The sequence below is a fragment of the Lolium perenne genome, chromosome 1 (genome assembly GCF_019359855.2).
Source record: "Lolium perenne isolate Kyuss_39 chromosome 1, Kyuss_2.0, whole genome shotgun sequence".
Taxonomy (NCBI): Eukaryota; Viridiplantae; Streptophyta; class Magnoliopsida; order Poales; family Poaceae; genus Lolium; species Lolium perenne.
In genome coordinates, this window is record NC_067244.2 from 107,565,857 (window position 1) to 107,590,745 (window position 24,889).

The 24,889-nt window shown below is 48.3% G+C and overlaps 1 protein-coding gene and 1 long non-coding RNA gene across 8 annotated transcripts; one reads left to right on the plus strand and one right to left on the minus strand.

Moving 5' to 3' along the window:
* Positions 1–14,182: 14,182 nt before the first annotated feature.
* LOC127298818 (uncharacterized) lies at positions 14,183–16,605 on the plus strand. The gene is made up of 2 exons (XR_007850150.1): positions 14,183–14,636; positions 16,195–16,605. It is a non-coding gene; the product is annotated as an uncharacterized lncRNA (long non-coding RNA).
* A 1,451-nt stretch (positions 16,606–18,056) lies between these two features.
* On the minus strand, positions 18,057–23,958 carry LOC127298774 (methylcrotonoyl-CoA carboxylase subunit alpha, mitochondrial). 7 transcript variants are annotated; one of them, XR_011756702.1, is made up of 6 exons: positions 19,902–23,955; positions 19,276–19,819; positions 19,133–19,189; positions 18,938–18,999; positions 18,738–18,832; positions 18,057–18,638 (listed from the first exon to the last, which is right to left on the minus strand). XR_011756702.1 is itself a non-coding variant. In XM_051328637.2 (5 exons), exons 2-5 carry the CDS (start codon positions 19,351–19,353, stop codon positions 18,437–18,439), a joined length of 399 nt encoding a protein of 132 aa, XP_051184597.1. In that variant the 5' UTR covers positions 19,354–19,439; positions 19,673–23,957; the 3' UTR covers positions 18,057–18,436. The 7 variants fall into 7 exon arrangements, 3 of the variants coding, with proteins under 3 accessions (XP_051184597.1, XP_051184618.1, XP_051184589.1); XR_007850142.2 differs by having other exon boundaries at positions 19,276–19,811; positions 19,902–23,954; XR_007850140.2 differs by having other exon boundaries at positions 18,934–18,999; positions 19,276–23,954.
* Between the last annotated feature and the right edge of the window lie 931 nt (positions 23,959–24,889).

A 24,889-nucleotide genomic window follows, 5' to 3' on the forward strand; every position in this document is an offset into this window, starting at 1 on the left:
CTTTGCGCTTAGAAGCTTTGGACTCCTTTGTATCGGTGGCACACACACTTTTTTTTCTATTTCTTTTTCTTTTCCTCTTTTTTCACTCTTTTTTCTATGCTTAGAAGCTTTCTTTTTCTCTATGTCACACTTTTTCTTCTTTTGTGTATCTTTCTCACCGAGCTTGCTTCGGAGCTTTGCTCAACACAACGCACACACACCCTCTCACGGTCATGACACTTGTGCAATGCTTCGCAACGCTCGGAAAGCCACTCTCAATGGGATAGGTACGCAAAGGAAGAAAGGGGCTACAAGGGGTAGGGCAGGCAAGTTATACCTATTGACGTTAGGCGGTGTCAAGCACACAAACTTGCGATGATGGTGATGACGATGGTGTCGAAGATGCGCCGGAATCCGGGGTGCCGATGCCGTCGTCGCGTTGTTGATGTAGGCGCGGAAGCGGTTCTCACGGACCAAAGGCACTCCAAAACGGAAACCGGGCAAATTAAGTCAATGCCCGAAAAGTTGGATCAAAACGAGCGGTCAAAAGTTGGGCTCCAAAAATCGTCAAAAATTAGAGATGGCTATGTGGAGTATTTGGGGGATGCTGTTAAAATTTGGAGTCAAACAGGCTCCGGAAAGTTGTCAAAATTTGGGGCAAAAAGTGGAGTCAAAATTGTGAAATCCGGTCATGGGGCCGGTTGGACCGGATCCTGGGCCGGACCATCCGGTGTGCCGCCCGGTTTGGGTCCGGTCCGGTTGCCGCCCGGTTTGGATCCGGTTGGGTGTGCTGCGCGAGCTGGGCGTGGGGCTAGCTGGCGGCGGCCGGTCGGGAGCGAGGCGCGCGCGTGGAAGTGGAGGCCAGGATGGGGACGGGCAGGCCCAGCTGCAGCTGATGGAGGCGGCCGGGACGAGCAAGGGCGAGCGGCGGGCGGGTGCTTGGGCGGCGTGGACCTGGCTCGGGCGCTGCGGGGCGATTGGCGCGGGGCAGTTGTTGGTGGCGCTGGGGCGGGCAGTGCGGCTCGGGCGAGCGTGAGGTGTGGGCGCAGTGGGGCAGCTCGAGCGGATGCTCAGCAAGTGGTGGAGCGCGCGGGGCGGCTTGGCCGTGGAGATGCAGTGCGAAGATGCGCTGATGTGGTCTGGCGGCTGTAGCGCGCGAGGAGCGAGCGCAGGTGATGGCCGGGAATCGAGATGTGGTGGCCTGGCGCGGGATGGAGCAGGTGGAGCGGGCCGGGTTCAGCCGGGGCTTGGCCGTGCGCGGGGCAAGCGGCGTTTGAGGCCTGGATCGAGCGGCAGGCGGGCGGCCGGTGGCCAGCACAGGCGGGGCGCGGCGTGGGCGGGCGGGCGCGAGGAGATGTTCAGCAACGGCTGCTCTGCGGTGGTTGTGGCCTGAGGCGCGAGGCGGAGGCCGGCGGTGGTGCTGGTGGCGTGGAACGGCCCAGCCTGAGTGGAAGTGGTGGTTGGCGAGCGCGCTGCGCGAGCTAGGAGCGTTGACTTTACTCTGGAAGAAGATCAACTCGATGAACAGGATGAACAGGCAGCGGAAACTGAGCCAGAAAAATCGTCGATTCACAGAGATTTAGGAAGAATTGGCCAGCGAAAATTTGAGGAATTGTAGATCAACCACTATAACATCAGATCTGTGGACCAAAACCACAAAAAACTCAACAAATCCTGAGATCCAATTTTGAGCTATTTTTTGGGGCAAAATTTTTGGGAATTTTTTCTTTTACGGAATTGGCGAAATTGGGTGGTCAAATTCGTGGCAACCTTTGCTCTGATACCATATGATGCGGCCTAAGGCCACGTGGGTTGCCCGATCTCACGAATTGACCGAGGGAAAGGCGGGGGAGAGGAAGAACACGAAGAACACGGCGAAGAACACGATGAACACACGCGAACGCACGCAACACAACCCGATACAATTCCGGTTTACTCCCGATAGCCCGAACCACTATCACGATAGAATCCCTCAAGGAGAGACACGAGGTAGAATCCCCGAGAGAAAGACCGATATACGATCTATGGAGTCACACGTGTGAGAGACCGCGGTAGAATCACAAGTGCGAAAGATAAATCATATAAGGAGTGCCTTGATACAACTCATAGATTTGTGTCTAAGAGAGGAGGGGGTTTCCCTAATCCCGGAGGGATGGTGGAGGCATGAGCCTAATTCTCTCAAGTTCATTCCTTACCTAATGAAGGGGGAGGTGAGAGCCTATATATAGGGAGCCACTAAGGAGGGGTAGTTTAGGCATACAAAGAGCATAGTGGGATGGTTTATATTATGAGCTTCGCAGTGGGAACGGCGGTGTCGGCGTAGGCATGGCGACAGTGCCGTCTTCCTCCGGCGTCGAGCAGGGTGGCAGTGTCGGCCACTCCATGGCGGTGGTGCCAGCCTTCCTAGACGCGTCTCCTTCTTCCGTCTCCTCTTCCATGCTTCCGTGACGTCGGACTTGAGCGTAGTTCTTGATGATGACCATGATGCGGATAAGACCGAAGGTCGCCCCGTATCAAAGGTAGTCATGTATAAAGGCGATTACATAGTGTGTATATAGAAATGCACCACTGGTGCAAAATAAATATGCATTACTGTGACCATCAGTTTGTAATTTAGATAGGCTGGATGGTAACACATAATTTGAATCGGAAAAAACAGAGCTAGCGACGGCTCACATGTGCCCACTATGTGAAACATATTTGCCAATTCTCGGTTGAAAGCATACACCTTCTGCTTGCTACTAATAACTATCAATTTGTTTCTTAAATCTTAGTTGAAAGGCAAATAGTCCCTACTTGCGATGACTACTTACAAAATGATGCTGGTGCAATGGATTAAACCTCATCGAAGAGATGGCGCCTGATCTGTCTAGATGCTACTACACAAGTGATAAATCAATTGCAGCCGAACATAGAAGACCAAGGTGTGGACAGCAAAGTTAGTTGATGATGGAAATAAGCACGTACTGGTTTCATATCTATTATATAATTAGAACAACAAACAATCAATGGTAAGGATTAGTCGCTCTAATGGTAAGATGTCTCAATGGCTTAGATTTACCATCATCCAACCCACGCACGCCCAGCCTGTTTGCAATCTCCACAGGAGACGTATACAAGCTGGCCTTCGATTGATAAAGCCAAGTCCGGTAAAATCTGCATGACAACATCGCCTAATACCTGATTTATATCCATGGTTAGAACCAGCACGTGAATACGCATCCATGGCGGCAAGGCTCCACACGCATGTCACACCCTTCAAATCAACATCATTGAGAGCTCGAACAGTACAAAGAAGGAAGCCGCCATGACGCGCAACTAATCGGAAGCACGAAAGCAACAAGCCCAGCGAACAGAGGACACGACATGACGTCCAGATCGAAAAAGGATAAAAAAAACATAACAGCAATGCGATCGGCACGCCTACGAGATGGAGATAAGCGATCTCCCGTTCTAGGCTCGCGGCAGGTACTGGAGAGAGGCCTTAAGTATTTGTCTTGATTTGCATCGTATGAGATGGTTTTGACAAGATTTTCAAACAGATCTATTCATTGCGTGATGATGCCCAATTTGCAGTCTGCTATTCTGCGTGGAGGTATGCAGATCAATCTGACGCCGGGTCCATCAAGATAAATAGGAAGCTGCCATGGGATTAATTGACTCTGATTGGTTACGTAGATGAACGCATCACCGCCTAGAGAAACCGGCAGTGAGATCGCCAAAGTACACCTTGCCGTGGTAGAATCGGAAGTGCGCCGCGTCTGTAATAGCGAGCGGCAGCGAGATATCAAGGCTTTAAGCTGGATCACAGTTCAATCTACGGACCAATATGTCACACTCGACACTTCGTCAGATAACACCGATAACTGAACTTGTGTCTCATGTGTCATGTGTGTGTGTTGGGCTGAAAGACTTGTTATCTGGGCTGGCATTGTAATGGGTCGGGGGTATATATACCTCAGCGCTGTAACCGAAATGGATACGAAGGAAATCGATTGTTGTGTCGTCTCCCATCTTCTAGCCTCTGTTGCTCATCTCTCTGCTTGCTTCCTCCTCATCTAATTCCCCATTCCGTCCGATCTCGATCAAATTCAGAGAGAGGTCGTGACAATTTGGTATCCAGAGCCGGAAATTCCTGCGGAAATTTTTCTCGTCGTCGTTGCGCTCGCGAATCGCTCGGCGTTGATCCGTAAATCCAGGCGAAGGGTGGAAATCGCTCCGGCGAGTTCCGCGAAATCCCTAGCTCGGTTCGATCCGTTTGGCGTGAGCAGCAACGGCGCCGCCGAAGAACACCGCGCAGACGCAGCAAGTGCTGATGGCCCTGGAGGCGAATGGCGCGGAGACGAAGATCCTTCTGGATCAAATTCTCAAGCGGCTGGACGATAACGCCGCGCTCGCCAGCAAGCGCTACGAGGAGCAGGCGTCGTTCAACACCGTCGTCTCTCAGGATCTGCAGGCCATGCGCAAGCAAATCGACCTCACGCAGGCCGATGTGGACGAGGCGCGTCACGCGGCATCCGTGGTGACTGCACCGGCGACGGGGCGACCGCAAGCTGGGGAACATCGTGCGGCGGCGGTCGGTCTGGGTGCGGCCGGATTTCCACGCCTCGCCAACGACGGCCCGCCTCTCATCTCCACCGCGCCCGACTTGCAGCGACCACACCCACCACCTGTTCGACCGAATGTTCCACCACTTCACCATGGGGACAGGGAGCAGTTCGTCAAGCCACCGAAGCATGATTTTCCTCGCTTTGACGGTGAGTTACCGAATCTATGGCTGGATCGCTGTGGTTCATACTTCGAGCTGTATCACACACCAGTTCACAATTGGGTGACCACGGCGTCCCTGTATTTGGACGGCCGTGCAGCGCTTTGGTGGCAAGCCTTCCGTCAGACACGCAGAACAGTGAGTTGGGAGGAGTTTGGACGTGCCTTGCAGGACGAATTTGGACCAGAGGAGTTTGAAGGGCAGATGCATCAATTGTTACAGCTTCGTCAGCTTGGTACTGTGGTGGAATACAGGATTCAGTTTGAAAAGCATATGTATCACCTGCTCGCTCTTGATCCATCTCTGAACATCAAGTTCTTCGTCACACAGTTTGTCCTGGGGTTGAAATCAGATATTAGAGCTTTTGTGCGCGCTCAGACGCCTGCGAGTATCACACGAGCTACGGTACTGGCACGTATCCAGGAAGAGGAACTGGACACCAATCGTCCACGAGCTCGCCTGGTTCCAGCAGGGCGGCCACCACCAATTCCTGCCACAGGTCATCCGAGGCAACCTGTAGCACAGCGAGGGGGTGGCGATGAGTTTGCCCGTGAGCGCCAGCTTCGTGATTACAGGCGTGCGAATAATTTGTGTTTCAAGTGTGGAGATAAGTATTCACGGGAGCATCAGTGTAAACAACCGGCGCAACTTTTGACAATTCAGCTCGGTGATCATGGGGAAATGTTGTCGGATGAAGCGGTGCGTGCACTGGAGTTGCTGGATGATCCGGTTGACCAAGTGGAGTGCTGTATGGTTTCAGCTCATGCTCTATCGGGTGGAGAAGCACCAGCAGCATTGCGATTACCTGTTACTGTGGGAGATCAGGTGATGTTACTGCTGTTGGATTCGGGGAGTTCCCACAGTTTTATTAACAAAAATTTTGCCGACAGTATTGCCGCACAGACAGTACCAATTACACCTGTTCCTGTGAAGCTAGCTAATGGAGATGTAGTGCAGTGTGATAGAATGGTTGCCCAATTACAGTGGTCTTGCCAGGGACACACATTTTCTCTGATTTACGGCTGTTGGAGTTGGGGGCTTACGATGGAGTGTTGGGAAAGGACTGGCTAGATCGTTTCAGATCCTATGAACTGTAATTGGAAAGGCAATTCGATCTCTTTTGAGCATCAAGGCAAACAAGTAACTCTTCAGTGGACCGACGAAAGAGGTTTGCCCATCACTCGGAACAATCGGACATGGATGGCATCCTCCAATTGCAAGCAACGAACGATATTATGGCGATGGCTGTGTTGAATATTTCTTCAGGCCAAGTTAGCACTCGCCGGTCTTGGCGTAAATCGAATCACTGCTCCAGGAGTTTCTTGATGTATTTGCGGAGCCACAAGGACTGCCACCTCATCGTCAATATGATCACGCTATCAACTTGGAAACAGGCTGCCAACCACCAAATGCCAAACCATATCGTTACTCTCCAATTCAAAAGGATGAGATTGAACGGCAAGTGCGGGAGATGTTGCGGTTGGGCATGATCACTCACAGCATGAGTCCTTATGCTGCTCGTGCATCGGTGAGAAAAAAGGATGGCAGTATGGCGTTTACGTGTGGATTATCGACGACTAAATATGGTGACAATTAAAAGTAAATTTCCTTTGCCTATTGTGGATGAACTCCTTGATGAGTTGGCTGGTGCACGATATTTTTCCAAGTTGGATTTGCGAGCGGGATATCATCAAATTAGAATGAGGGAAGAAGATGAGCTGAAGACAGCTTTCAAGACTCACCACGGTCAATTCCAATTCCGGGTGATGCCTTTCGGCCTCACCAATGCACCAGCTACCTTCCAGTGCTTGATGAACTCCATCTTCGCCGAGCACACACGGAAGTTTGTCATTGTCTTCTTGGATGATATTCTCGTGTATAGTGCTACTCTCCAGGATCATGTCAATCATCTGCGAGTGGTACTGGCATTACTTCGTCAACATGAGTTATATGCCAAAGAATCCAAGTGCTCATTTGCTCAGGACCGCATCGAGTATCTGGGACATATTATTTCACGGGAAGGAGTGGCCACAGACAGTGAGAAGACGGCAGCGATGAATGCTTGGCCGGTTCCACATCTCGCCACGAGTTGCGAGGATTTCTTGGACTAACAGGCTATTATCGCAAGTTTGTGCCACGATATGGTATAATTACCAAGCCTCTGACACAACTGTTAACCAAGAAAGGGTTTGCTTGGAGTGACACGGCACAGCACGCTTTTGAGCAGCTCAAGAAGGCAATGGTTAACACACCTGTTCAGCTTTACTCGATTTTGATCGTCCTTTTGCAATCGAGACAGACGCGTGTGATACAGGAATTGGGGCAGTCCTAGTTCAAGATAATCATCCAATTGCTTATTTCAGTAAAGCATTGGGTGTTCGTAACCAACAACTCTCCACTTATGAGAAGGAATTTCTGGCAGTCATGATGGCTGTGGATAAGTGGCGTGCATACCTCCAGCGCGGTCCTTTTGTCATCATCACCGATCACAAGAGTTTGTGCAACCTGGAGGACCAGCAGTTGGATACAGATTTGCAGCGCAAGGCTATGTCCAAGTTAGTGGGGTTACAGTTTCGATTTCAGTACAAGAAAGGTATTGATAATGGTGCAGCAGACGCCTTATCACGAGTGGGACATTTGCTTTCCGCTAATGCACTATCAATTTGCCAGCCACAGTGGATACAGGAGGTGGCCAATTCGTATGAAACTGATGCACACGCACAAAATTTGCTAACCAAGTTGGTTGTATCATCTCCAGATGAGCAGGGTTATTCTCTCAATCAGGGAATTATTCGCCTGCACAACCGCATTTGGATTGGCGCTAATACTGCATTGCAAACCAAATTGATCAGTGCTTTACACTATAGTGCTGTAGGTGGTCATTCAGGGATCACAGCTACTTATCAAAGGGTCAAGAAACTGTTTGCTTGGACAGGGCTACGAGCAGCGGTGGAAGACTTTGTGCGGCAATGTGAGGTCTGCCAACACGCCAAGCATGAGAACACCGATCCAGTGGCAAGTTACAACCACTTCCTCAGATCGAATTACCTTGGCAAGACATATCCATGGATTTTGTTGAGGGTTTGCCAAAGTCAGATGGGTTTGAGGTCATAATGGTTGTGGTGGATCGGTTGACAAAGTTTGCTCACTTTGTTCCTCTCAAACACCCGTTCACAGCTGTGCAAGTGGCTACTGCTTTATGGGACAATGTGATCAAACTTCATGGCATACCACTCACGATTGTGTCGGACAGAGACAAGATTTTCACAAGCACGGTCTGGAGGGATTTGTTATCAGCAGCAGGAACAAAATTGCTTTATTCGACAGCATATCATCCGCAGACAGACGGCCAAACAGAGCGGGTGAATCAGTGTTTGGAAATGTATCTTCGCACAGCTGTTCATGAGACACCGAGGCAGTGGCGTAAATGGTTACCAGCAGCTGAATTCTGGTATAATTCCAGTCACCACGCCTCGATTAACTGTTCCCCTTTCAAGGCACTCTTTGGCAGAGAACCAAACCAGGGAACAATGTTGTCAGGATCTGTTGCCATTTCAACAGCAGCTGATATTGATTGGCCGGCACACATTGCTCTTTTGCGCACTCACATGGATCGAGCTCAAGCACGCTTCAAAAAGAAGGCTGATCGCCATCGGAAGGAACGAGAGTTCATGGTGGGTGACGAGGTATTACTGAAACTGCAACCATATGCTCAAACTACTGTGGCAAATCGCCCATGTCGCAAGTTGGCGTACAAGTTCTATGGACCGTTCAAAGTGGAGCAGCGCGTTGGACAGTTGGCGTACAAGTTGGCTTTACCATCAGATGCCCGGATTCATCCAGTGTTTCATGTGTCCCAGCTAAAGCCATTTATTCCCAGCTATACTCCTGTGTTCAGTCAGTTACCGCGACCTCCAGACTTGGCATCGACTGACCTGCGGCCTACGGCTATCCTTGATCGGCGTCTCAGGAAGAAAGGCGACATGCCAGTGCTCCAGGTACAAGTCAGGTGGGGTACGTTATCTCCTGATGCCACCACTTGGGAAGATTATGAGGTCCTTCGTCACCGTTTCCCTGATGCGGCAATTTGGGGAGAGGCTTCATCTTCAGGGGGAGGCAATGTCACACTCGACACTTCGTCAGATAACACCGATAACTGAACTTGTGTCTCATGTGTCATGTGTGTGTGTTGGGCTGAAAGACTTGTTATCTGGGCTGGCATTGTAATGGGTCGGGGGTATATATACCTCAGCGCTGTAACCGAAATGGATACGAAGGAAATCGATTGTTGTGTCGTCTCCCATCTTCTAGCCTCTGTTGCTCATCTCTCTGCTTGCTTCCTCCTCATCTAATTCCCCATTCCGTCCGATCTCGATCAAATTCAGAGAGAGGTCGTGACACAATAGATATAGATATAGATACATGGATTTGTATGTTGGATCGTTCAATCCACTTGAACAGGGCCTTGGGGCGGCGGAATCAACCGTGGAGACTGAAGCCTCTTCTTATTCTTATTATCTTGCATCTGATCCGCCTTGTTTAGATCATGCAAATCTATACCTAATAATAAAGAAAATAAGGTTTCTTGTTCATCCGTCCTACTTTTTACCAATTTACCCTTCCACTAATTCTTATAATACTTACAATGCCACCGCTTACCGATTCGTTTCTTCTTTTTTTTCTTCCCACCCGACCTAACATCTCCTCCAACCGAAATTGGATTCGCTCTTCCCAACCGGCCGCCACACCTTGATCACCCGTGAGCCCTACTCCGCTACTCGCCGGCGCGCTCTGCCGAGACCCACCCCTGGTCGTCGGGCCCCACCCCGGCCGTGATCCCTGCTGGCCGGAGCGCTCCGCTGCGGCCCATCCCTGGTCAGCGCCCCACCCTGGTCCCCAATCGTGAAACCTGCTCGCCGGCGCCCAAGTTGTCCGTTTCCTTCCAGCCTAGGATCTGCATCCTCCGCCAGAAATACCTCGCACAACATCGCGGGGCCGGATTCGGACGCGAAGCGGGTGCTGGTGCCGAGATGCAAAGGCATCCATTCCCCGCCCCAAACCAGGTCGCCGTCGCGCGACTAGGTTCCGCCCCCGGGAAGTATCACAGGTGTTGGCGGACCAGGACGCCGTTACCGCTGCGGTCCCTTGCGCGGCCGACACTACTCCGCTCCCGTCCGCAGACTAGGCGTCCAACGCCCTTGCCCCGATTCGTCCATGCTGTTGGTGGTGGTAGTCAACGCCGATTGATATGTGTGCGTTTCTAGGTCCGTAGTCTATACCGATTTTGCGCTTGGAAGAAGATTGGAGATTGCTTCCCCTGCGCAGCTAGCTCTCGACTGATTTAATTCCCGGTGGGTGGTGTACTACTCCGGTGGGAGTACTTCGCTCGCTTCATGCAAGTGCGGGAATTAAATCAGTGTCCCGCACAGGAAGGATGCATGTGCACTGCAGAGAGTGATTTGCTACAATGGTTTACATATTCTTCCTCTCATGACCCTTGTGGGTATGGTAGTCCGCGCAGGGGCGCGCGGAGGGTGAGCTGTGTACTGTTGTTAGTTACCTTTAGTATACAGTTAGTATTTGTATTTCCGCAATGGACTTGGATAACCTTAGAGCATCTCCAACAGGCGCTCTATCCCGCGCTGTATCCAAAAAAGCGGCTGGTTTAGCGCGCGGGCGTAAAATTATGCTTCAACAGGTGCTCTATCCCGCGCTGTAAAATACAGCTTGGGGCAAAAGCGCTATGTCGTGCACTATATCTACCGCGCCGGAAAGAGCGCGCTGTATCCATCGCGCGCAGAAACAGGTACAGATTTTTACAGCTCCAAGGTTTAGAGCTCACAAAACATGGATAGAGCGCGCTGTAAATCGCTTTTACAGCGCCAAGATTTAGCGCGTCTGTTGGAGATGCTCTTACTACATTGCTACTGATCATGGAGGATTGTATCTGAAACATTTGTTGCTCCTATCTGGATCCGCAGTTTCCCCTTTTTCTTCTTCTTTGTTCTGAATAGGGCACACAATTCTGAAATATTTTTTCTAATGTCAATTTCTCTTGGGAGTTTCAATTCAAATTCAGTAAGATAAGATGTCACGGGAAATAACTTATGCAATTATCGAAAGCAATGGTTCTTTTGTTGACATTAAACAATGGACCTGAGGCATCTGTTACCTCTACCTAGGCATGAGAAAACAAAACTATAGGGTGTACGAACAGAGCCGATGGCCATTGCCACGTCCGGAGATCATTTATCATCATCCGTCGCAACGCACGGGCAAATTTTCTAGTAGTTATAATGAAACTGAAGATCGACTCGCTTCTCCCCATGTCATATTCGAATAGGTTAGCGTTCGCGAACAACTTGTCAACCAACGACACATAGATGGATCGTCCCTGATGTCAAGCTCCTGTAGCTCCAGAAGCACCATGAGGAACCGGTTCCTGTCGCCATCGCTGCGGTCTGTAGTCCTGCAGTGCCCCGCGCGCGCACCGAAGCATGTCGACGCTTCGCCAAGAAAAACGCAAGTTGACTGTAATGCTACGCAGACTTCTACTACGGAGTACTTCGTTAGGAGCTTCATTAGTCAAATTAGCATCGGCATCGTGGAGCTTTCTTGATGCGTTGATGGAGCTCATCTTTTCTGCACGTACGTGCAGTGACAAAGGTGACACCATTGCGTTCGGTGAGCTCGCCAGAATGGCCACCGGTGCCCAGCCTTCATGGTGATGATCTACCTCCCGCGGAACTGTACTGTTGCACTACTTTCAAAATCTAGATTCTACCTACAAATTTCTTCTCTCCATTAAAATACAAATGCAAAAAAACTAGAAAAAAGTTATTTTAATGTTTGGGCGCTTGTTTAGGGACCGCGGCTAGGCAGCGACGCGCCACAAACGCAGCACAAAGCGGAGACATCCCCAAACGCTCGATCCGGCGCCGTTTGGGGGCCACGACTATGCTCTAAGGCGGGCTCCTCGAAGATACTTGAAGATGTTGATCTTGTACGTCTCCATGCTTTTTCTGAGTACTTGGTGATGATAGTCTTGGGCGGGGAGGTTCCGACGGCACATTCTCTCCCGGGTCGTTCTCGCGCGAGCGGCTCCAGAGAGCCCTAAACCCTAAACAAAAAAAGCTCCCCAATCTCCTCCTCCTCCCGGCCGATGCTGCCGCCAATGCCGGCGGTGGCGGCTGCACCCGACCGTCGAAGGAGGTGGGAAGGGTCGACGCGCCCCGGTGGGTTCCCTAGCGCGGAGGGAGACGCCACCAGGGCTGCGAGGTGGTGGCAACGAGCGGTCGGCGGCGCGGTTCTGGAGGTCGTCGCCGACGCATGGCGGAGCCCGCGGACGAGCGGAGGTCTTCGACTGGGCAGGCAACAAGGAGAGGAGAGGGAGGACACGGCGGAGCGGCCGGGTGGCGGCACGGCTAGATCCCATCTCGGGGATGGCGAGGCGGGAGGATGCGTGGCCTGGGCGGAGTGCCCGGGCGCATCGGTCGCCGTCCCTGTGCTGGGGTCGAGCAGCAGGGCTCCCCGGTGGTTGCGGCGTGGCGCGGAGGGGCTGCCGGGAGGCGGAGGCGCAAGACCCCATCTTGGGGGCGGCGGTGCGGGGGACGCCTTGCCAGGGCGGAGTGCCCTGGTGCGTCGGTCGTCCGCCCCGGCGTTGGGAACGTGTTCGATGCCTCTCGGTGGCGCCGGCCTGGGAGCTGGTGGTTGGGGCAGGCTCGATCTGCGCTCTCTCGGGTCAGATCTAAGTTTTTTTGGGCCTGGTCATATGCTGGGTGTGCCTGGAGCGGGTGTGCCGGAGACGGCTTGGCCTTCGCCGGAGGTGGTGGGGAGTTGCTGCGTTGTTTTCGTCAAGGCTGAAGCTGGTGGCTTGGGCCGTCGTGCTGGAGACCACGACTTTTTGCAACCATGATGTTGAGGAGCTGCGGTGGCGACGGTGTGTCTCTCCATGGACTGGGTTGCCCAAAACATCGGAGGCTCAGAGTCGTGCGACGATGCGGACGAAGGTCTTGCCCAACTCGTTGGGCCCGCGGCGACGGCGCCCGCGGGTGTCGTGCCGCTCTCTGGAGGTATCGCCAAGGCATGTCGGTGTCTCTCGTGTTCTCGCCTGGTTTGGTTGTTGTCTCTGGTCGAAAGCCTAGATCCTTTGGATCGGCGCGATGGTCGCGTCCTCGACGTCGCTCCTCTGTTGGGAGCTTCGCGTTTGGAGACATAGCTTGGAGGTCATGGTGCATTCCTCCAATGTTCGCCGTTGTCCGAGGCTAGCTGCAAGGGCGCAATGCACGCCATTGCTGGCACCCCCAAGACGATGTCTTCTTTGGGTTGTCCGAGTTCCGCCATCTTCCCCTTTCTTGGCGCGTTGACAAGGAGTGCCCTTTTGGAGTTGTTGCTCTTCGAAGGTGTCTAGCGTCGGTCATGCGGCTTTGTGTGTTTTAGCTTAGGGTAGGGTCCTTCGTGTTGTTGTTGTTTTATCGGTGGTGGCTGTCTTCAGACTAGCCGATGTGGTGTGTGTGCTACTTGTGGTAGCATGTTCTTGTACTCAAACCTCTGCATTTTATAAAGATATATGGTACGATTTTGGCGTACTCTCGGAAAAAAAATAGTCTTGGGGCGGGCACTGGGGGCATATACATGCCGCGCACGCCGCTTCCTCCGTCGCCGCCTTCTCGCAACAAAGCATCGTGCACTTCATACCTTACTAGTGGTTGGGACGCCCCATGGGGCGCCTCCTCACCGGTCATTTGCAGTCCAATCTTCTACCGTTGTGAAAATAAGCAACCAATTTTGGTGAGAAGTTGAGTGTGCATTACATGTTCTCCAGCCTTTTTCTGTACAGAAGTTCACTTCCCGAGATGTAAGTATTATCCAATCTGTTTATCTGGACAAGTAAAGATTCCATCTAGATTTACTTGTATCAATGAGTGCTTTAGAGCACGGAGAAGCAATCAATCAATGTGTAGTTGCAAGTTAATCAACCTTACAGAATTTCAGAGATCTACATTTTACCCGAAGTTATGTGAGAAGCACATACAATTGAAATCCAGTTAAGGAATACCCATCCATAGCGGTAGCATCGCTTGGGGCATAGCAGTACTACCGTGGCAGCATCTGGCATAGCACCGGGGAGGAACGACAGCAACTGGTCCAACTATCATCTTCACTGAAAAGTCAGTTTAGTGTTGAGAGCAAAAACTGTAGAGAAACTGATGCAAAGTACTGCTTATGTGAAAGCTACCCAATAAACGATAGCATAATCAGAAAGTTGGACCAAGAAGATACAATGCGTGACACTACATAGTTTGATACAACATCCCTAAAGAGCTCTAAGCTCCCAGGCTTAGGAGCGCTCCTGGTCGATCGGAGGGTCGTTTTCGCGGGTCCCGCACGTAGATAGGTTGCGTCACTTTCCGCACGTTTTGACTGGTCGTGAGGCGGTTCGCTGGGATACCGCCTCCAGGCAAGAGATATTCTCCGTGCCTGCCCATCCCCTCCCCTCTCCAGATCTTTCTCAGCCCCGCTTGGCGGCCTCCTCTATTCACCGCCGTCCTCTCCCCGTTGAACCTTGCGTGCCTCATCTGATGCGCCCATCGCGTGTGCTGCACTGCCGCTGTCAACTCCCTCCTTTCCCTACCACATCTCCGGCGATCCGACTGCCCAGTTGTGAAACGAGGTTGCTCTCGCCTCCCTCCGTTCCCGGCATCTCACTCTGCTCGCCGACCACGCCGGCCGCATCCACCGTCTTCGTCGCGTCAGCCGTCCTCTGGGTAGACGGGGATGAAGCTCCTCTCCGTCGATGGTGCTGCACCCATGTCCGCCTTCATCGCCGGAAACAAAGCAGCCCCAACCTCCATCCTTGATCCCCTACCCTGACTATCACTTCAACCTGGTACGGAAAAATCAGCAGTTCGTGTGTTTTGACTCTACAATATCTTCTTGCCTCCAGATACAGTTCTTGTTCAACCATGTCTTTCTCTGTACATGTTAGTAGTTTAACTTTCTATTCTTTTTTTCTAATGTATATAGTTATATAGTATACACTGAACAGTGGAATTTTTGGTTCTGATTTTAGTAATACATGATGCGAATTTGGTGCTCTGTATGGCAATATTTATGTGTCCAGCTAGAATCTTGCTCTATGCGGACATTTCTTCTTGGTATTGTCTACGACATGTGTAGTCCATACTCCATAACGTCTTAGTTTTTTGTTTTAAATTCTAATATGCATCTTAGCAATCTGCATGTGTTTTCCAGAGCGTCATTGTTTATTTGATCGGTAACTCTGAATCCAAAGAAAAATAAGAATCATCCATTGACTGATTTATACCATGACCATATATCTTAGAAAAGCTGGACCAATGTGTTGCATTCCACTCACGGCGGCCTGTTCAAAGGAGATCTGGGTAAACAGTGTGGCTGGAGCTGGAGAAGGGATGAGGGAGATGAGACGACGGTGGTGGCATGCTGGTAGCTATGAACGACGTGCAGTTCTGTTGCGAGACCGGTGCACAATTTGATGAGCAATCAGATTAGACCATGAGGCAGAGACCAAACTTTCCCTTTACATGGAGGGTCTGATTTAATCAGTGCTCCCACCTGCTAATGGAGTACCAGGGCTCTAGGTATTAGCCTATGAGGAAAGGATCTTCACTTTGATTTGATAGGACTGAAGGAAGGTAGAGCAGAACGTTGAATTAATAGGATTCTTGGGCAGTAATGAAAATTGACTGAGAATTTTGTTCTCTTCTCTCGAAGGCCTGTTTCTAGGGGCAATGACATCTAAGAATGGTTTTACAAAACATTACCACTGACATCTGGTTGTTCCTGCTCTTATGTACCCGTTTTTTTCCTGCATAAATATTTGTCTTTCTTGCATAATGGAGGACGTCATGTAGTATTTGCCATTACTGCTCCAGTATACCAATTTGTTATTTCTTACATTTGCTAATTCTACAACCGTATCAGCCACAATACAGGTTAGCTTTTGTGTTTCTTTCTTCACAATGAGATTTCTTCGCTTATTATGCCTTCGTATTACTGAAGCTGCTCCACGCCTCAATCAGAGGGTATAGTATCCAGTGTGAGCAGGTGTAGTTGTCGCCATCAGTACGTATAGCCTCTAATGTAAATACTTTTTTTGCAAACTATCGACAAGAGTGCATCTTTAATGTTCAACAAACAATGATTCTGAACAGATGGATAGATTTAGCAGAAAAAACTTCACTTTGTCGTGTTGTTTTTGCGATTTTTTTTCAGACAATGGTTGTGTCCGGCCTTGGACATATGTAGTTCAAATATTCCACTTCACATTGAAATTCAGCTTTAGCCATTAAAAGAATATGCACTAATGCTTGCAATGCTTCAAACATTCAGTTTTTCTTTATGCAAAAGATTTGAAGGTTCATGTTTCCCAACTGATATTTAATGTAATCCGATCTTCACTGCAGGAGAACAAATGGCATATTCACTCATGGTGTACATATTTTATGGGTGGAATAAAGAGGAAGATTTACGTGTTTCTCAAGAGAACCCTGATATTTATTCCAACGTTTCTTTCCAGAAAAATGTACACTGTTTGTCCATTCAAAAACTACACTTCCTATTCTGGCGCAAACAACCTTATTTGATCAATCCAAATAAAGAAATGATAGTCCTTAATTCACTGAAAGTTATAATTAAGTGTTTGACTTATACCTGCTGAGGTACATGTGAAGTCAAATAACCATCATACTACAGTTGTCCATATTTTGGTGCTGTTTGTCGTATCATTGCTTCTACCATTTCTCTACTTAATTGTGTCATGTATTCTGTCAGCAAAGCATATTGCCATCTTTATTATTTAATTATTTGATTCGTTACCTCAGGTCAAAGATAGTGCTGAAGTCATCGATGTTAGGTATATACAACTAATGGTGATATATCATTCTTTTATTATCTCCGGAGAAGTAAGGATTATTCCTTGATATCACTTGAATTATAGTTTGTGATGTCGGTTCTATATTTTTGTCTCACTATCTTTTTGAGATGTTTTAAAGATTATAGTAATAAACAATTGGAACCAGTCAATTTTATCTTTATTACAAGTTCATGTACTAGCCGCAAAGATAAAATCATTGGTGCCACGTTAAAACCTTCACTTAAATAATATCAACAGTAGACAGTTCTTTAAAGATACATGGATTTCGAGCAATATTTTTCCTTGAGAAAATGGTAAAATAAGGTATAAAATATGTACAAAAAAAACTCCTTGAGGAGCAAAGATCAGTTTTACTCATTTTCTAAAATCACTTGACTTTGATTTCTAACCTGTTGTAATGTGCCATCTAGCTGAACCAATAAGCTAAGATCACGGTTGTTTTAGTCATTCTGTGTACATTCTGTTCCATCATTTTAGTGTTGATTGATGCGGGTGAACCTCATCCTACAGTATGTATATCCTTGTTATGCCATATGTTTTACATTTGGTCCGGTTTAGATTATGCCTCAATAATTTTGTTCTCCTAGGATTACGCACCATGATTTGTGCATAGAGTCTCGGTACAAATCTGTTTCCATTAGTTTCCTTCCACATGCAAGGAATCCACCTGAGCGAGCCAATGTGGATTTAGGAGGTAGAGCAGTTTGCTGAAATAAAGATTGGCAAAGTTGATTCTATTCCAGGCTCATACTATCAGAATGGTTTAATTGTTTGTTTCTCCTCAGATTTTCTGGTCAAATTAATTATGTTTAACAAAAGTATTGTGAGTATTTGACATCTTCATTTTATTAGCATCTATGTCCATATTATTGCCTCTAGATAGCACTGACTGAAGATGGATGTTGGTTATTTCTTCCTTAAATTTTCAATATCAGAATCGCCCAGACCGTTTGTTGCTACTACAGAAGCGAACATATGAAAGGCCGGTATATACAAAGGGAAAGTAATCCAGAGAATGCAACTCATACGAATTGGCTGACAATGGATGGTTCATTACTACAGAGAAGTCATTTGAAGTTTAAATATTGATCCCAATTTTTATTCGCAATTTTTCAAGAAAAGTTGGATACAACTTTTGTTTGTTTCGTATGTTCCTTTGCCAGGATAAGTTAATACATCTGGTGTGTGTTACATAATCAAAGAACTGAAAAAATTATACTTTTTTCTATATTGTGCTTGAATATGAGGCGTTAACAATACCCCATTGTTTTCTTTATTAGTGATTCATGTATTGTCCATGGGGCTGTATGCCGCAACATGAATCGCTTCTGCAACCATAAGACAACATGGTATATCTAACAGCCTAATGCTGTTTTTAGAACACGAATAGTTCAGAAATTTAAGGCAAGATTAATCCACAACATAGCTGATCTTTTTGATGATACAAGAGCCAAGGATTTCGATGCCGAAGAACCACCAAGCAGAGAAACATAAAATAGAAGAACGCACCGAGCAATACCGCCTGCTCTTTATGACACTGTTATCCCTGCCCCATCAAAAGGCAGGTTAGATCAGGCTCACGTATAACTGGACCCTATACGAAATGGAGATGCAGCTATCATACCCGCCATTGTTTATAGTGGAGGTAAAGCACCCACTTTACCGCTCGACAGCATGTACTGCAATATCGTCACACACAAGCGATGGAGAAAACATAAAACGATAACACCAAACAACGGGCGCAGCAAAGAGCGCAGGGCCCTTCTAGTACATTATAACAGGCCAAGGGGCATTAGTAGTTCTGTGACTACGTAAAATGTACACCAAAGCAAACATAGCCGTCGGTGTTGCGCCTTCCTCCCCCTCCTAGGTCCTCCCAGGTTCCTGCTTTCTTCTCCACTTCTATTTATTCTCTGATTTTGCTTCTTTAGCTTCATCTCACCATCTCCTGCTACTCTGGCTTGCGCACATGCTCTGACCAGTGAAACATTACCAACATCAACATCGAATTTATGTTGTACAACTGAAACAAAAAAGCACCGGAATGGAGAGAAACTTCTCCTCATGTTCAACCTGATCAACTATCGATGTGTCCTTTAATGCTCTGCTTTCTTTAACGTACATCAAGGATTCAGTAGAAATTTTCCAAAGGTTCCGTGGTAAAATTTCTAGTAATATTGAATATTTCAGAAGAGTTAATGCACTATTATTGATGGCAAAGGGATTCTGAAAAATTAAATACATCTCAAGGAATAGTAGAACTTTATACCAACTTCAGTTTGGCAATAACAGTCAGGTTGTTGAGGGAAGGCTTCGGGTTAACCGGTACAGTAGCCTACACGAAGTAAAAATCCATTAGGAAGTGAACCAGGATGTCATGTTTTATTGCTGATGGAAAACATAAGAACATCAAATCTATATCTTAAATCACAGGATACAATGTTGTGTAAAAGTATCAAATATATCACCTTCGCAGCAGTTAAAGCAGCTTCAACAGTAGTCCAAAACTCTGTTGGAACATTTGGCTGCAGAAAATATACAAATGGAAAATATAAAATGTTATTTTGTTCAAAGAAAAAATCCAGAGCATTGATAGGTAATAAAGCCTTACAGCTGGTGCTTCCTCAATAATCTTCTGATGCCTTCTTTGAAGACTACAGTCTGTCGTAAAGGTGAACAATATTTCCATGTTAGTCACCAAATACCTTTACAGCTTGAAGCGTAACCACATTAAATAACATGCCAATTAGTCCAGAAAGAGGCTCATTTGTTATCCTGAGAAAACACAACATGTCATTATGTTGTAATTTGCATATAATATGGTATTCAAATCCAGCACATAATAAACCACCTCAACACCTTATAGGCTAAGAAACAAATTTAATGAAAGCGCACAATTACACTCCAGTAAGCATTATGATTTGTCTGCTTGTACTAACACATCCATCAGACAATGGAAATATATCTCTGAAAGTAAGTAAGGTCTTAACTTTGATATAGTAGCTGACCTCCATTTAACCTACACCAAAACACATTGACTCACAAGCGATTGCAGCAAGCAACAAAGTGAGCTCACTTGTAGAAAAAAAATGCCGTATTGTAGAAGCTTGAGTAGATTATGTTCAGCCTTGTCAAGCAATTATGAACCTACAAATCTGGAAAAATAAAAGCTTGAAGAAGACCACACAATGGAAGGAAAACCAAACCACACAAAAGTTGCAGGAGATAAGCAATTACTTGGAACAGGCTGCAACAGCACATAGACCTTATTGTCCTGATCCATGCCATTCCCATTGGGGGCATGATGAGATCTAAGATCCCGGGAGTGGCCCGATCTCGCGATTTGACCCCGAAGACCAAGGGAAGAGGTGGGAGAACGCGAGGAACACGAAGAACACGAAGAACGCCGGTACTCACGCACGCACACCAACCCGATACACCCGATACTTACCCCCGTGGCTCGATGGACCACGCCAATAGAATCTCCTGGAAGAGGCACGCGGCAGAATTCCCGGAGAGAGATTGGGGTTGGAGAAGAAGAGATTGATGAGGGAGAGAGAGTAACTTGTACTAGAATCTCACTCAACAATAACCAAATCAACAACCAGGATGCCTTGATTACAGAGGGATGGTAACCCTAGGGAGACTAAGCTCAAAGTTATGTTTGAGTTCAAAACAAGTCTGAGGGGTAAAGGAGGGGTCCAGGCTACTTATATAGGCATACATGGCCAGCAAGGCGAAAAGGTACGCGAATGGATAACTTAGGCAGTTTGGTGAGTCATTCCCGTCAAATCCGATTTGGGATCCGGTCTGACCGGGCCTATGACCGGGTGGTCCGGTCCTGGGTCCGGTCGACCGGGCGCCAACCGGATTCTTGCGAAGTTTCTGGTTGCCTTCCGGTACGATGCAGGGAAATCCGGTTGCCGCCCGTTTGACCGGGCCTGGGACCGGATGGCCCAGTTGTGGGGCCGGTCTGACCGGGTCCTGGACCGGCCAGCACTTCTTCCCTTCCTTTGAGCGCTTCGAGCGACGTTGTGTCCAGCTTCGTGATCATCTCCATGTCCCGCTGCTCCTCTCCTTCCCTGGACTTTGGCGTGTCCTCCTCTCCGGGGTCTTGATGCGCCTTGTACCTAATGACACATAGCACATTGGCATGAGGTAGTATTCCATCCAAAGGTGTGCCAAGATCAAGGGTGGCGAGGAGCGAGTTCACCTCATCATGTAGAGCTTTAACTCGAGCTCGCGTCATTGGTCCACTTGGGGGACTTGTTGGTCTTGGTGTGGAGGTATCCGAAGGCCACCCCGCATCATCTCCCCCCCTTGGGAAAGAGTCACCCTTGACTCTTGTGCCTCCTCATCTTCATGATATGGCGATAAGTCCGCAACGTTGAACGTGTTGCTCACCAAGTACTTGGAGGTTGGGATGTCGATGACGTAAGCGTTGTTGTTGATGCGTTTGAGGACCTTGAAGGGACCATCTCCTCTTGGCTTGAGCTTCGAGTTGCGTTCATGAGGGAATCTTTCCTTCCGGAGGTGGATCCAAACGAGGTCGCCTTCTTGAAATATGCGTTCCTTCTTCTTGGCGTTGAGGCGGGTAGCTTGACGAAGCACATGTTCTTGAATGGTTGCTCTTGTTTCTTCATGTAGTTTCTTCATGGCGGCGGTGCGCTTATCGAAGTCCATGTTCGTCCGCTCATGAAGGGGGAGTGGTAGTATGTCGAGTGTCGTGAGCGGCTCGAAACCGTAGACGGCCATGAAGGGACTCCTTGATGTTGTCGAGTGCTTGGCGCGGTTGTAGGCGAACTCCGCGTGTGGAAGGCACTCCTCCCATGACTTCAAGTTCTTCTTTACGAGGATGCGTAGGAGAGTGGAGAGGCTTCGATTGACCACTTCCGTTTGGCCGTCCGTTTGCGGGTGCGAGGATGATGAGAACAAAAGCTTCACTCCAAACTTTGCCATGAGCGACTTCCATAGATAGCTCATGAACTTGACGTCTTGATCCGACACAATGCTTGCCGGTATTCCGTGTAGGCGAACAATTTCCCTGAAAAACAGTGAAGCAATGTGTGAAGCATCGTCGCTCCTATGGCAAGGTATGAAATGAGCCATCTTAGAGAATCTATCCACTACCACAAATATGGAATCATGACCATGTTTAGTGCGAGGCAATCCTAGAACGAAATCCATGCTAATATCGGTCCATGGTGCATATGGAATAGGCAATGGTGTGTAGAGACCATAAGGGTTGGAGGTAGACTTAGCTTGTAAGCAAGTTGTGCACCGGCGGCAAAGGCGTTCCACGTCGCGGTACATTCTTGGCCAATAGTAGTGGGTTGAGAGCATGGCATATGTCTTCTCTCGACCAAAGTGTCCCATAAGACCACCTCCATGTGACTCTTGCAAAAGCAATTTTCGAAGCGAAGACTCGGGAATGCAAATCTTGTTAGCTTTAAACAAGTAGCCATCATGCAAATAGAAATCATCCACTCCTCGTTGAACGGAACACTTCTCAAAAATCAAAGCAAAGAAAGAATCGGAAGGATAGAGTTCTTTGGTATCTTCAAGTCCCAAAACATGAAAATCCAAACGAGTAAGCAAAAGGGTGTTTTTGCAGGAAAGAGCATCCGCCACAACATTGTCCTTGCCCTTCTTGTATTTGATTACATATGGGAAGGACTCAATGAACTCGACCCATTTTGCATGTCGTTTGTTCAAATTGTGTTGGCTTTTCAAATACTTCAAAGATTCATGATCGGAATGAATGATAAATTCTTTGGGCCAAAGATAATGTTGCCAAACTTCAAGAACATGAACCAAAGCGTAGAGCTCCTTGTCATATATAGGATAGTTGAGGCGTGCGCCATCTAACTTCTCACTATAATAAGCCACGGGTTTTCCCTCTTGCATAAGAACTCCACCAATACCGAGTCCACTTGCATCACACTCAATCTCGAAAGTTTTTGCAAAATTTGGAAGGACAAGAAGAGGAGCTTCGGTAAGGCGTTTCTTCAACTCATCAAAAGCATTTTGTTGGACCTTGCCCCAAACAAACGGAACATTCTTTTTGGTAAGCTCATTCAAAGGGCAAGCAATGGTGCTAAAAAAAATTCACAAAGCGGCGGTAGAAACCGGCAAGTCCATGAAAACTTCGGACTTGACCAACATTGGTAGGAGTGGGCCAATTGTGGATGGCCTCCACCTTGGAAGAATCAACTTCAATCCCACTAGCGAAAACCACAAAGCCAAGGAAAACCAATTTGTTTTGAGCAAAGGTGCACTTGGGGAGATTAGCATAAAGCTTTTCATGGCGCAAGATGCATAAGACCTCTCTCACATGTTGCACATGGTCCTCGAGATTTTTGCTATAAATGAGAATATCATCGAAATAGACAACCACACTCTTGCCAATTAGAGGACGCAAGATGTGATTCATAAGACGCATGAAAGTGGATGGAGCATTGGAAAGACCAAAAGGCATAACGAGTCATTCATAGAGACCAAGCTTGGTCTTGAATGCCGTTTTCCATTCATCACCAATGGCCATGCGAATTTGGTGGTAGCCACTACGCAAATCGACTTTAGAGAAAATCGTGGCACCACTTAACTCATCAAGCATGTCATCTAAACGCGGAATGGGATGGCGGTAACGGACGGTAATGGCATTGATGGGGCGACAATCCATACACATCCGTTGCGTCTCATCCGGTTTAGGCACAAGAATCACGGGAACCGCACAAGGGCTAAGGCTTTCGCGAACGTACCCTTTGGCGAGGAGATCTTGTATTTGGCGTTGTATCTCCTTTGTGTCTTCGGGGTTGGTGCGGTAGGCGGCACAGTTTGGAAGCGGAGCACCGGGTATGAGGTTGATGCGGTGTTCTATGCCTCGAAGTGGTGGTAGTCCATGAGGGAGCTCGTCGGGGAAGACGTCTTGAAACTCCTGCAAAAGAGACAACAAAGATGGAGGAATGTTGGTTAAGTCGTTAGTCGCCGACGATGGTCCCTTGCATATGAGCACATAGTGCAGTATGGTGGATGGGTTCTCTTGGACCTCTCTCCACTCACTCTTGGTGGCTAGTAGGACACTCTTTGACTCACTCATATATGGCTTGTGGCGCTCACTATCCTTGTGGTGGGTCGCTCCCTCTCCTCTCATGTCACTATGGTGGGTGCGGAGTTGTGCCCTCGCTAAAGCCTTCGCATTGTCCGCGATGATTTGGCTAGGAGTCATCGGGCGCAACTCGAACTTCTTGTCGTTGACCTTGAAGGTGTATGTGTTGGAGAGTCCATCATGTATAGCCTTCTTGTCATATTGCCAAGGGCGGCCAAGCAACATGTGGCACACCGTCATGGGTACCACGTCACACTCAATAGTATCCTCATAAGGTCCAATCTTGAAGGTGACGGTGACGGTATGTTGTATCTTGACGTTGCCCTTGTCACTCAACCATTGGATATGGTAAGGGTGAGGATGCTTGCGGAGAGTGAGGTTGAGCTTCTCACACAACTTGGTGCTTGCAAGGTTATGGCAACTTCCACCATCGATGATGACCTTGATCGATTTGCCACCAATTCCGGCACGGGTTTGGAAGATGTTGCACTGTTGGTCTTCCATAGCTTGAGGTTGAGTAGTTAGCACCCTTGTGACCACAAGTGAGGGACTTGGGTCATGCTCACATAAGAGAGGGTCTTCTCCACTTTCTTCCTCATAAGCTTCTTCACGTTCCACGGCGGCTTGCACAAGGGCCTCGTATTCATCCTCATCTAGCGTCTCAATGTCACCATTCTCCATAGTGATCATAACCTTGGTGTTCTTGCACTAAAACGATTTGTGGCCTTGGGTGCCACACTTGAAGCAAGTGACATTAGAGGGTCCCGTGGATGCCTTAGAGGAGGCGGTGGAGAACACCGTTTGCTTCATGCGACTTTGGATAGTCGGTTTCTTGGATGATGTAGAGGACGCGTCGGGCTTGACACTTGTAGTAGGAGGAGTTGAGGTCGCGAGCTTGGAGGCGAAGTACGTCTTGGGCTTGGAGTACTTGATGTCCTCAATCACTTGGCGCTCGGCCTTGGATGCTTGGTGGACCAACTCAACCAAGTTAGAGTATGGTTGGAACTCCACAATTCTCTTGATGGGGTAGTTGAGGCCATTGAAGAAACGAGCAATGGTTTGTTCCTCGGACTCTTGGATGTTGGCTCGCATCATCGTGAGCTCCATCTCCTTGAAG

Bases quoted from the DNA above. Each gene is read 5' to 3' on its own strand.
- LOC127298774 (XM_051328637.2), bottom strand. From the start codon at position 19,353: ATGGAAATATTGTTCACCTTTACGACAGACTGTAGTCTTCAAAGAAGG. The intron at 19,190-19,275 runs GTAAGGCTTTAT...TATTTTCTGCAG, and splicing joins TTATTGAGGAAGCACCAGCT to CCAAATGTTCCAACAGAGTT. The intron at 19,000-19,132 runs GTGATATATTTG...TACTTCGTGTAG, and splicing joins CTGCTTTAACTGCTGCGAAG to GCTACTGTACCGGTTAACCC.